Source organism: Phacochoerus africanus, chromosome 7 (genome assembly GCF_016906955.1).
Source record: "Phacochoerus africanus isolate WHEZ1 chromosome 7, ROS_Pafr_v1, whole genome shotgun sequence".
Classification (NCBI taxonomy): Eukaryota; Metazoa; Chordata; class Mammalia; order Artiodactyla; family Suidae; genus Phacochoerus; species Phacochoerus africanus.
Window position 1 is genome coordinate 1,439,169 of NC_062550.1, and position 13,119 is coordinate 1,452,287.

The window sequence follows — 13,119 nt, forward strand, 5'->3', positions numbered from 1 at the left end:
GGGTCCCTGCTGCAGACACACAGTTTATCCCAACAAACCTTCGAGCCCTCCCTGAACACGTGTGGTGACAGCCAACAGCCACCAGCTCTGGGGACGCAAGGGAAGATGCAGCCCCTTCCTGGGGGGCCTTGTGTCTGGGAGAGAGGGCAGCTGACCCTCAGGCTGGGCGGGGCAGGGGGGGGGCGGCGCCCTCGGGGCCTCTGCCTTTCAAGGTGCGACCCAGGCTTAGTCCTGAAAGCCCAGAGTGGAACAGACCCGGGGCCAAGGTGCGGCTCTGAGCCGCATGTGGGAAGCGGATGAAGGAGGCGGACCGTGTGGGGCTCTGGGTGGCTCCCCTTCTTGGGGGATCCCGTCCCCTGAGGCTCAGCTGGGCCGGTTCTGGTTCTGGCCCCACCCTGTCTCCACACCCGTCTTGCTTTTTGTGCAGGAGGCTCTGCTGTGGCTTTGGATCCTCAGGACACAGGGGGACCCACACGATGCGGCGTCTGCACGCTTACCCTGTGCGGCAGGACCAGCCCTGGGCCCTCAGGGTCTGTGGCCACCACGGTGCTCAGAGGCCTGCCACCCAGCCGGGGACCTGCTCGGCCCGTCTCTCAGTGGCTGGGAGGCTGTGTTCTCTCTGAATTCCTCGTCTGGGCAGGTTGGCACGACTGTTCCGAGGGGAAGCGATCCTGTGTGTGTGGCCGCGGTGGTCCAGCACCGGTCCTGTGCCTGCTGGGCTGGGGAGCCGTCCCCACACACAGACACACAGACACACACTTATAGACACACAGACACATGTAAAGACAGACACACACAGACACAGACATACAGACACACACACAAATATACACAAAGACACACAGACATACACACACATATAGGCACATAGACACACACAGGGACACACACCAACACACAAACACAAAGACACAAAGACATGTGGACACACACAAAGGCACACAGACACACACAGAGATACACAGACACACAGACACACAAAGACACACATAGACACACAGACACATAAACATGCAAACACACACAGACACACACTCACAAACATACAAAGATAGAAACACAGACACAGACACACATACAAAGACACACGCACAGATACACAGAAACACAGACAGACACACACAAAGACACACACAGACACACAAAACACACAAAGACAGACACAGAGACACACATAGACATGCAGACACACATATAAGCCCAGACACAAGCACAGACACACAGAGACACCTCCCAAGATGCAGTCAATAGCCACTACAAATCCAGCAAAGGAAATCAAACTTCCCTCACATCGGGCGAGCAGGATCCTGCCAACAGAAGCCCCTTGCGGCGTCTGAGCAGGACTCTGAGCCACAGCCCTGGAGCCTCTGCATCTTTGTTGCTTCCCCAGGAGGCAGTTCCTGGAGCCTCGCTGGAAGGGCCCAGACCCCAGGGAGGCCTCTGCTCCGGAGCTGGCTCAGGACCCCACTTTCCCTGAGCTTCGTCTCTGGTAAGTCTGGGCTCCTCCCGGGGGCAGGGCCCACATCCATGATCCCCTCACGCCTGAGGGCTGGACTCTGGGGCTTCAGCGGGGTGACCCCCGTGGGGCTGCAGAGGGGGAGACCACCCTGGGGCCGAACCAGCCACTGAGGTCCCACCTGAAGCCTTACCCTTGAACAGGGAACACAGAAGCCAAGCCACTTGGGCGCAAAGACAGACTTTCTGGATACAGGCATCTGTTCGGAGACTCCCTGACGTGCCTGGAGGGGGCAGGAACGTCCGGGGGCTCAGCCCCGTGGTCACACCCTCTCTGGGGGCAGCAGAGGCACGAGTGGTCACTCTCGCCCCCAGTGTTTCTTTTCTTCTCCTGAAAGGGGCGTCTGCAGTGACAGGGCTGCCGGGCCCTGGGGGAGCCCTCCTGATGCCCCCCCACACACCTCAGGCCATCTGCGCCCCTCTGCCCCCCACCCCTGCAAAGACCCCCCCCCCCACCGGCCCCGTGCTCCACTGGCTGCTTCCCCCAGGGTCGGGCTGTCTGGGCTCAGCTCACCCCCAGACGATGAGGGGGCCTTCTCGGGAAGGGAAGTGTGTGAAGCCAAAGCAGGAGCGTTATTTAATTATTTGAGGTCAGAAGCCCATCCTCTCCTGGTGACGTATGACTGTTGGCCTCCAGCTTGTTGGCCTCGTGGGGGCGAGGCCGGGTTACATTTTAGGAATTAAGTGGATAACTTGAACGAACTGATTTCATTAGGGAATGTGTCACCTCTGCAGTTAAGGATGGGACCCTGGAATGGGAAGTCACGGCCACCCTGGATACACTGGCAGGTGAGGGCCCATGAGGCCGGCGGCCGGCCGTGCCTTTTAACCTTCCTGCTGCCGGACCTGCTGTGGCCTGTGGGGTTCAGGGGCCTGGAGAGGGCAGAGGCGTCACGTGGACTTGGGGCACCGGCTCGGACAGCGGAGGCTGGGTCCCCCGGGCACACTGGGCAGTTCCAGGAGGGGCCGCTGTGTCTTCCCCATGGGCACGGCGGATCTAAGCTGCTCCTGGACCCTCTGGATTCTGGCAGCTCTGGTGCTGCGTCTGCACCCCCGAGGCCGCTCCTGCCTCCTCTCTCCCACCGCACAGCGGGGACTCGAGTCCGTTAGTGCCCACGGCAGCGAGAGTCCCAGGCCCGGACTCTTGGACCTGATGCGGCCCATCCTCCTTGGCCCACTTAGACGGTCGCCGTGTGCCCACCACACACGGGATGGCTTCTCTGGGGCGAGCCCGAGCGGCACGCGGCCTAGGACTCTGTGCAGTCAGGGCCCATTGTCTCCATTTCTGGGAAGGGCACCCGGCCCGTGCCCTCTGCCCAGCTTGGTGAGGCCTCGGAGGTCAGCCCCAGAGCTAGAAGGGCCTCCAGGTCTGTCCTTGGGGGACGAGGCCTGCGCCTGCCCCGGCCGCTGGGCTGCATCCCCGTGGCCCAGGAGGAGAAGGGCTTTGCTCCGGGGTTCACAGCTGACCTCTGATGGCGCGGACCTGGCTGAGGTCTGGGCAGCATCTGAGCCAGCATCCCCCAAAGGTGCGTCCGAGGACAACCCCCTCCCCTCCTGGGCGCAGTGGAACCCCAGCGGCCACCTCGGGCCCAGCATGAGTGCCGACGTCTCCCTGGGAAAGGGCTCTTCCTTCCTCTTTGTGCTCCCAGGGGCCCCTCAGGGGAGGGTCGCCTGCTGGAGGTGCATGTGGATGCCCCATTTCCGGGGTTAAGGGAAGCCGGAACCCAAACGCTGCCCTTGACCAAGGCTGGTCAGGCCTCCGAGTCCTGCCTGCAGTGGGGCCTCTCCTCGGGGTCCCGTGTGTGTCCTGGACGGGGCTCATCTTAGCCAGAGCCCTGCAGAGTCAGGCCGGAGAGACCCCACCCTTGCCAGGTGCTCCAGCAAGACCCCGGCTCACGTCCCGGTCCTGTACCCCGCCCACCCTGTCTGCCCTCTGCAGAGCCGTTGCCCCGAAACTGGAAACAGCTCTGCAGACGCATCTCTGCCGCGCCCGGGTCCTGCCACGTTTACGACGCAGTTGGGCGGAGCAGCGGGCCTCGGTGGGCTGTTTCCACTCCTTCTGCCCTGGAGCAGGGTCCCCCCACCCCAGCCAGCGAGAGCCCCAGGACGAAGGGTGATGTCGCGGGGAGGACGTGAAGGGCCTTTGAGTTGAGGTGAGTCCCCTGAAGAAGCCAACACCTAAACGGAGAAGATGCAGGCGACCAGGGAGCCAGGCCCACGCAACCGGGGCACACGCGTCCTGCAGGCCACTGAGGCCACGCCTCCACTCCAGGGTAGAAGGACTGGGGAGCCGGCTGGAGCGTGGATGTAGCGAAGGGGCCGCGCCCCACATTTGGGGCCTGGGGGCGGCTGAGAGACAGAAGGACACACGGACCTCTGGGGACAGATCTGGGCTCTGGACTCCAACCCCACCTGCGGCGGCTGGAACGTGGCCACAGAGGCAGCCCCTGCAAAGGCCTGCATGCAGTAGGTGCTCGGGTGCTGGGAACAGCCGAGACCCCACCTCTACGTAGCAGCCACCCCAGCCTCCATGTAGCAGCGGCCCGGGGGCCGTAGAACAGGTGCCCCGAACCTTCACCTCCGTGGAGCGCGGTCGGCAAGGCTGGGGTACGGGGTGAAGGGAGCCAGGGCAGAGCAGGGCTGGGACCTCGGCCACAGCTGATGCTGCCATGAGGGGCATCCATTTTTACAAGCCCTGGGGCGGGGTCACGAAGTGCTTCTCTTTTCTCCAGCGTCACGATTTTGCTTCTCCCTCTGCTCGGCCCAGAAGGCGCAGGGTCAGGGAGGGTGCAGGTGGCTCTCGGGGGCCCTGCTTTTCCTCAGGCACACGCACAGCCCTGCTCATTTCTCCTCGTGGATAGAGGAAGGAGGTCGGGGGGGCGGTCCCTCTCCCAGGGATGCTGCTCAGCCATGTTTGGGCTCTGACTGCAAAGCCTCCAGGCTGTTCCACAGGGCACACCCCTGGGGGAGGAGGCCCTTTCTGCATGGCACCCAGGACCCCACAGTAGGGGAAGGGTCTCTTGAGGCCCCTGGAGCAGTGGCTAGGCCTACATTCTGTGCCTTTCCTTCCCTCCAGGGCAGGAAAGGGGTCTCCCCTCCTCCCTGTAAGAGCTGCAGTGAGGTCTCCTTAAACTAAGCACAGACTTTGGATGGCCTATGGCCCGTGCACCTGCCACAGGTCCCAGGGTCGATATTTTATAAACAGCAGTTGGAAAGTGACAGGCATGGTTCTCCCCGCATCCATGCACGCCTGTATGTGGTGGATTCTGGCGCCGAAGACCGCTCTTTGGAGATCCGAGCGGATTTCCCTGGAAGAAAGCCCTTGAGACAGGCGTCTCTCATGGGAGCCCCTGGGAGGGGTTCTGCCCCGGGGCCTGGGGGCAGGTGCAGGGCCTGGCTCACCGATCCTGGGCAAGGGCGAATGTGGCTCTCAGCCTCCCTCCTGGCTCGGCTGGAGCGCATGGCTTCGGAGGGGACAAAGCCGGACTTAGGGGCCAGGCACTGACCACGGGGCCAGGCGCTGGCCACGCGCCCAGGGTGAGGCTTCAGGGAGCATCCTCGGGGGCAGGAGGGCCTGGAGGGCCCCCGACTGAGCGTGTCACAGTGGCCCGCTGCCCGAGAAGGAGGCCTCGCCCCTGCTTGTGCTCTGAGCTCGGTCCCCGCCAGCCACGCCGGCCGCAACCCCTCTCCCGGGACACCGCGGCCAGCGAACAGAAGCCATGCTTATCAAAGGATGTTTTCTTTATTTCCATGATTTAGCTGAATCAACACAAAATTGAATACTGTAAAACAAGGGAAAAAATGCTGTAACATAGCACATCTCCCGGTCTCTGCCTCCAAGTGTCTACACCCGCTGTCGGAAGAAACAGGCGAGGAGGGAGGGGGCGGGGATGGCCGAGCGGGCGGGCCGGGGGACCCTGCGGGGCCTCCATCCGCGCCCCCGGGGTGAGCCCAGGCCGCGGAGCCTGGGGCGGGCACGCGGGGCAGCACCCGGCTGGGCCACCTCCTCGGTGACGTCGGTGGCGGTGTGACGACCAACCAAACGCCACCGAAGCCCGGCCCTTCCGGCCTCCACCCCAGGGCACCTACCTCCGGACCTGCGGACACGGAAGCTCACGCCCGTCCTCGCGGACCCTGGAACGGGGCTTAAATAAATGGACTTTCTCTCCTAGCCTTAGTCTATGGGCTGCTGGAACAGCTTCTATAGAATTTTTTTACTTTTTTTTTTTTTTTTTTAGTAGAACTAGCGTAATACTCCAGTTAATTGGCCCCTTAGGTAGTTAACTTCAGCTGAAACCCAGGAAAATAAAGGGACTGGCCCAGGTCGCCAGGGGGAGGTAACCTGTCCCCTATTCCTCTGGCCTGGTGACCCCTCCTTGCGGAAGGGATGTGGGAAAATGGGGGGGGGGCTCGGCCCGCCCCCCGCCATCCCCACCCTCCGACGCGAAGACAGAATGAGCGAAGCATCCGCGTGGGAAGAAGAGCCGGGCTGCAGACTGCCCTCCAGGTCCACAGACGAGAGAGGGTGAGAAAGAGGGAAACAGAATCCATCCGAAGAGGCGTGTGCGAAGCACTTTCGACTCCGTGTTCACCGGGGCAGAGCCGGGGGCGGGGGGGGGGGACAGACCACCCCCAAAACCAAGTGGAAAGGAATGGGCCCCTCCAGACTCACTGGCCCCATGGCCATGCTGTCCCTGTGTCCTGGCCCGTCCTCCGCTTGCTGCCCCCAGAGGCTGCCCCTCCAGGGTGCTGGGCCCCCCACCGCCCACCCAGCGCCGTCGGGACCCCCCGGGCCTGGCCCACACTCGGGGTGGCCGGGGCCACCACAGTTATTGTTAAATAGGATTTTCTACAAATATACAACATATAAAAACTGTTAAATATATAACTTTAGGCTTTGCAAAATACATTTAATGATCTCTTTCCAACAAGGGTTGCTCGAGTTTTCTTTAATTTGCTTTCTGGAGCGAACGGTGATGGGATGAGACAGCAGTCACGGGAGACCCAACATGCTCACGGCGAATCCGGATGACCCACTACCGAGGGGCTGCAGAGAGGCGTGTTCGACTGGTCAAAACAGAAGAGACCTTGGTACCATCAAGTCCATCTAAGCACAGGGGAGCGGGGTGCGCGCGGCGGGCTGGGTTCCCGGGGAGGCGCGCCCGCGGGCTCCGCGTGGGGACATCGCCGGCCGCGTCCCTCGGGGCGGCCGCGTCCTCCAGCCCGTCTCAGGCTGCGCCGCCGCAGTGTTCGTGGGGTGGAGGCCTCTGCGGGGGCCGCCCCCTCCGCCCCGCGGGGGCCGCCAGCATGTCTCTGCCCCGGGCCCCCCCCCCCCGTCGACCCAGGGACTCTGATGGTGAGGGCGGGTCCGCGGTAAAATAGACTTTGCTCTTTGGTCTATCGAATATACTGGAAGGATAAGAAAATAAAAGCGATTCGGACAGTCTGGGCACAAGGAGAGGGTCAGTCCTCCTCCCTCGGGCTGGCTGGGCGGCGGCAGCCTCCTCCTCTGCCTCCGCGCCGGGAGGCGGGCGGCCCCGCTGCGTCCCAGGCCTGGCTCCGCGGGCGGCCGGACAGACTCCGCTCAGGCGTCCGAGGAAGCAGGCTGTCCCTGGCGGGCGAGAGGAATGGAGGGCGGGCGGGTGGCGGAGGACGGGCGGCGTCCGCGATGGACGGAGGACCGTGGCGGAGCTGCGGCCTTTCCTGGGAGCCAAGGCCACTCCTGAGGCCCCTGCAGGGCTGCGTGTGTCAGGAGACCTGGGGACAGAGAGAGGACAGCGGTCAGCCCTGAGGGCAGGAAGGGTCCCCGCGGGGATGGAGGAACCGGGCCGTCCACGAGGCTGGCCTCGCCTGGACGGTGCGCTTGAAAGATGCTAGCAGACCTGCCGAGGACATAAAACCGGATTTTAGACCAGAATGCTGGGGGAGAATTCTACCCTTGCCACAGAGAGCGGCCCCTGGGGACACCCCCTTCCTCTGTGTCCTGGGGGGGACGCCCCCGGGCCAGGACAGAGGGAACCCCATCAGCTGCCGGTACGAGCTGCGCACCCGCCCTGGCTGGTGAGGGCCCCAGGTGTGGGCGGCACCCCTTGTTCCCCTAAGCATGCCTCGCACTGTTCCTGTACACAGCAGGTGCTGCATAGCTGCAGGGTACAGCGATGGGAACACGCGTCTCACCCCCACGGAGCCCCCAGGAGGCTGCAGGGCTGGGTGTCACGAGCGTGCTGGCTAAGGAGGTCCCCCGGCACCCGGAGCCAGCATCCCTGCCCAGGGGTCTGGGCTGGTCCTCACGGCTTCTGGGAAACCAGCACTGGGCTGTGGTCCTTGCAGGTGCAGGATGTTGCCCCCTGGGAGGCGGTTCCACTGGCTTCTGGGGTCCCCTCCCCACCTGTGTACCTGAGGGCCCAGGACGCTGCCTCCTCAGCGGCATGGTGACCTTGAGGCCATGACCACTGCCTCCCTGGTAAAGGCTCCTGGGTAGGGGGCTTCTCTGCCCCCTTGGCCCCAGGAGGGCTCCCGGAGCAGCCCCAGCCCCAGGGCCCGGGAAGTCCCACCAGCAGCACTGGCCTTTGCACCCACGGCCAAGCTCGACTGAGACGCTCAGCCTGGCCCGGCACCTTGCAGGGGCCTGAGCCTCCCTGTGCTGACCTCCCGGAGGGCCCTGCCCCTCCGGGTTGGACCTTTCTAATGGGTCAGAACCATCGCGGCACCGGGGCTCCCCCCAAAGCCGGGGGCCAGGGTCGTGTCCCTGCCCAGCGCTGCGGAGCTGCCCTCTTTCAGCTGGGCAGCAGCGCTCACTCTGAGGCCCGAGCCTGCTGCCACGGGCCTCATGACGTTGCCGGGACCCCGTCCGACCATGTGGTTTTTGAACCTGCCACGCCAGTGACAACGGAGGCCCTGGAAGGCAAAGCGCCCAGGACCAGGTGACCCACGGGGCCCCTTCCCGGCCTGTGCCCCCAGGAAACTGTCCTCTCCTCCCCAAGGGCCTCCTGGGGGCTGCACCCAGCTTCCTGCAGCCCCGTGGCCAGGTCAGCTGCTCTCCTAGTGTGTGGAGAGCCGGCCGCCTGGGGCCACAGCCTCTGTGTGACCCTGTGCTGTGTCCCTGGGCCTGGAAAGAAGCCGTGTCCAGCAGGCTCCAGTTCTGTCCCGGCCACCAGACACCCCAACGTCATGGGGCCATTCTTGGGGTCGGCACTGTCTCTTGGGGACCCCACCCCGAGGTGGTCAGAACTGGATGCGCAGAGTCTCCTTGTCCTGCGTGATGGGCACATGACAGACGGACACAGGGGCCTGCCCGATGCTGCCCTGTCCCCTGTGGTCCCTGGGGCTTGGCTGACACAGCATCTCGGCAGAGTGACCTGAGCCCCGGCCGTTTAGCCTGAGGGCCGAGCTATGCTCTGTGCACGCAGGGCTCCCTGTGGGGGGCCTTCCCGCCCCCGAGGAACGTACGGGTCCTCCCCCGAGACGGTGAGGTTTCTCTCTGTATCCGGACCCTATAAACCGTCCTTTACAAAACGAAAGGGAACCTCAGGACCCTGCGAGTCCAGGGACAGACACGCTCTTTCTCACTAAGCGTCCCCTTCCGTCTCGGGCCGGGGTGCGTCGTCTGTTTAAGAAGCGCGCTGCCCGGCATCGAGGCCCCGACGTGGAGCTGCAGGCCCGTGATGACCGGGACCCGCACCAAAGAGCTTGACCTTGAAGGCTGTGACCGCAGAGAAAGCAGACAACCCGGGAGAAGCTTCTGGAAAGGCTGTGGCTCACCCTTCCCATGCCCAGCCAGCCGTGTGACTGCGTTTCTGGGACCATTTCCCGACCCTCCACGGCCAGCGCACACGCCCCAAACCCCTCTTCTCCCCAGACCCCAGTGCACAAAAGCGGCTGGACAAGCCCAAGCCGCTGCTGGACTTTAAACAGCCCCCGACAGCGTTCGTGCCACGGGTCAGTGTCCTCAGGGGAGCCCGGCCACAGCCGCGGCCACTCTGCTCTGAGGTCTGGGCAGCACAGAAGCGTTTGCACCAGGTGAGGTGTGGCCACCTGACGCCTCTGCTATGTCTCCGACCCTGTTTGCTCGCCGTGTCCACTCCCCTCCCGTCTGTCCTCCCACCCCCAGACCCACCACTTCCTGGGTTCCCGCCGTGGAGCCCCCTCTGCGGGGAGCGGGGGTGGGTCCCGCAGCCGTGAGGTCCCTGTTCCCACCCGCCAGGCTGCTAATCCTCCCGGGGATGGCCTTGGGGGGCCAGGCGGGGGCACTGAGCGCATGGCGAGGCCCTGAGGATGGGCTGTGTGGGGCCCAGGCTGGGACCCCTGCCCCCTCGTGACAGGCGCCCAGGCCCTGCTGCTCCTGCTCTGAAATGAGGCTGGACCTTGCTGTCCCCGAGACTGTGGGCCACGGCTGGGCCACCTCCTCCCAGGGCCTCTTAGACCAGGTCGGAGCTCACGTCCAGGGCCCAGTGCTCATGACCTGACACCTGAGGTTACACGGCCCGTGGGCCTCGGTCTCCCACGGTGCACGGCCCCGCCTCCCGAGTCCGTGTCTCTAAACCGTTTGAGCAGAGCTGACGGAGCAGCTCCAGGAAGCAGCTCTCACCCCGACATCGGGAAGCTGACCTGGGGGCCCTGGAGCAGGTGGGGCGGAGGCCAGCCTCCCCGCGAATGGGGCTCCGGCTGCCCGGAACCGCTGTGTGAGCTGCCCATACCCTTCCCTGTCCCTGTCCAGAGGGGTGAGGGTGTCTAGGAGCTGCTGCCAGGCTGCAAGACGGGCCATGCTCGGTGCCCGCTCTGAAGTCTAGGCTGATGTCCTGCTCCTGCCACGTGGCAGGTCCCAAGAGCACCTGCCAGGCCAGGCTTGATGCCCCAGGGCGGGGGCTAGAGCAGGGCCCGTCCACAACCCGACAGGCTCCGGTGTCTTTGCCGGAGCAGAAAGGCAGCATCCAGCAGGGCCAGCGAGTCCTGACCCAGAACAGCCTGGACAAAATGCCAGGAGAAGCAGGTGTGGACAGATCCCAGCCCGGCTGATGGCCGCTGGTCAAGCCAGGGACATGCATGCTCCTCCTGGGGGGGTACCCAGCCAAGATGTGGCCACAGACAGCTCGCTGCCCTCCTGCCCAGGACAGGCCTCTGTGGGCTTCCCAGGCCTTGGTACCAGCTCTCCGCATGGCCTGGGCTCAGGTTCCCTGTGGACGGGTCCAAGCGGGGGTCTCCATGGACCTGGCTGCCCTGGCGCTGGGGGAGAGGTGCCTCTGCATCAGAACCCGGGGCAGACAGGCCAGTTTCTGCCTCACAGGCCCCTTGCCAATGCCTGAGGGGTGGACGCTGCGGGGACCATGGCCCACGGAAGTCCCCACACCACCAGCAAGGGGCAGCTGTTGCCCCAAATGACCAGATGTTTGCTGTGATGGAAAAAAGCTACTGCTTCCAGGGCCCGGCGTGACCTCTGCAAATGCCAACCTGCGGTTGATGCGTCCAAAACATGCCCTGCGGACGCTCTGGCGGCAGCTGTCCTCGTGGTCGGCAGATGCCCAGAGAGGTCAACCGAAGGTCCCCAAGTTGTTTTCCTATGGGAGGGGCTGCTCTAGAAAAGAGCTGGGCCTGGCGCCCCAGACCCCGGTTGGGGCCACCGAGACCCGTGTTTATCCAGGGATGAGGCCGAAGCCCATCCCACCCTCGCAGCCGCGGCCGGAATCCACGAGGCTGAGTGGGCGGTGAGTGTGTGTGAAGCGACGCCACCTCCCTTGACAGGGTGGCCCCCACGATGTGTCCCCCCCCGGGTGAGGGGGAGCGACGCTGCGGGGTGGGGACCACAGCCGTGACTCGGTGGCCCGGCCCCTGGACCTCGTCTCCTGTGCAGGAGCCTTGCTCTGGCTGCTGGAGGACTGTGACGCGGGACCCCAACCCGAGCCTGGAAAGACCTGGCCCCGAAGGAGGTGCCCGACCCTCAGTCCCTCGACCTGGCCCGGAAGCCACAGGAATGAAGGGTCCTGGTCCTCAGGCGCCCTTCGCCGTCACCCCAGCCACCAAGGAAGCGCGTTCTGGAAACCGAGCGGACGCAGTGGCACCTGCGATTCCCGCCTCCCCTGATGGCAGACACCTGCCTGGCAGAGAAAACAAGTCAGAAGCGACGGAAAGGAAGGCTTTCCCAGCGAAGGCGAGCTGGGGGTGGTCTTTAAGCAGGATAGATGTTCCGGGGTGACGGCTCCCCCCGCGGCTCTGGGAGGCTGTGGGGAGGCAGCGCTGGCGGTTGGCGAACCCACACGCAGAATCTGTCATCACTGCTTCCAAGGGTCTTGGCCACACCGAGCCTTCCCGGCCACCTCCCGACCCCAGAACCCGCGAGTGCGACCTGATCTGGAAATCAGGTCTCTGCAGATGCGACGAAGGTGAGGCGAGGTCGCCCTGGTTTCGGCGGGTCTTGGCCTTGGACAGGCACTTAGGGACACAGATACGAGAAGACAGCAGGGAACCAGACGGGCAGAGGCAGGGCCTGGGTGGTGCCCGGGACGCCCAGGCCCCAGAGCCGAGACAGTAAACTCCTGCGTTTTCAGGCACCCAGCTTGTGAGAGCATGGTGGGCACCCCTGGAAACCCGCGCACCCCAAACGACACCAATGCTGGGATGAGAAGCTGACCACAGGTATCTCGTGGGGCTGGATGGGGGTCCAGCTCTGCTGCCCCCATTGTCTCAGGTCTCCTGGCTCGGGGTCAGAGCGCCTTTCCCAGGGCGCACCATCTCCCAGCTTGGCGTGGGGGCCCCCCTGCTGCCCATCGCGGCCCAGCACGGAGAGCAGGGGCCTCTCCCCAAGCCACCTCTGGCCCCCTGGCCTCACAGCACTGGCTCCTGGCAGAGACTCTGCCTCCGGAGAAATTTCGCCCTGAGCACCAGCACATGCCAGCTCCAGCGGCAAAGCCTGGGCTCCTCCTGCCCACTCCCACCCTGCCCCGCCCCGCCCGCACCTGCCACTTCATGCCTCCTGCAAACGCCACCCTGGACGCTGCATCCTCCCTCGAACTCCGCTGGCAGGCACGTTCCCTGGGGAGGCTGGTGCTCCTGAGACACGCTCAGGGCTGCTAGAGCCCAGGAGGGCCCGGCACGCGGTCCTGGCAAGGGAGGGAGAGGCCCGGCCACCGGCTTCCCACCAGGGAGCAGACCTCCTGGGATGTCCTGCTGGAGAAAGTTCCGGAACGGGCTCTGGACTCTGTCTGCATTTTGAGCCTCTGCTTCGAGTGTCGCTGTATGGTGTTGAGCCACTACATTCAGAGGTGAAAGAGAGGCTTGTCTCCAAAAGCAGGTCTGGAGGCCGAAGTCCAGACTGCATCTCGTGCGGCTAAAGGCAAGGGCCCCGCCGCCAGGCCTCCAGGAGCCCCGGTCCCGGCCTATCCCAGCACCTCGTGCCGGGGCCTGGGCTCCCGGCCTCCAGCTCCAAGCCAGCGACCAGCCTCTCCTCTCTCTCCACCTCCGCCACACGGCCTCCTCTGCTGTTCAGTTCTGCCCCCTCCCTCTTAGAGGGACACTGGGCTGGCATGCAGGGGACCCCCCAGGTGAAGTCCCGAGATCTCGAGACCCCTAACGGCAAGTCACCGCTGCGGGGTCCCCTTTACATGTCAGGCC

At 64.5% G+C, this 13,119-nt stretch overlaps 1 protein-coding gene across 1 annotated transcript in view; it reads right to left on the bottom strand.

Annotated features, from left to right (window-relative positions):
- Positions 1-6,404: 6,404 nt before the first annotated feature.
- The window catches only part of TAFA5 (TAFA chemokine like family member 5), a 93,764-nt gene continuing 87,049 nt past the window's right edge, over positions 6,405-13,119 (bottom strand). Inside the window, exon 4 of the mRNA XM_047785948.1 lies at positions 6,405-7,272. Coding sequence (XP_047641904.1) covers positions 7,264-7,272 — 9 coding nt within the window. The 3' untranslated portion in view covers positions 6,405-7,263. The remainder of the gene's footprint in view (positions 7,273-13,119) is intronic.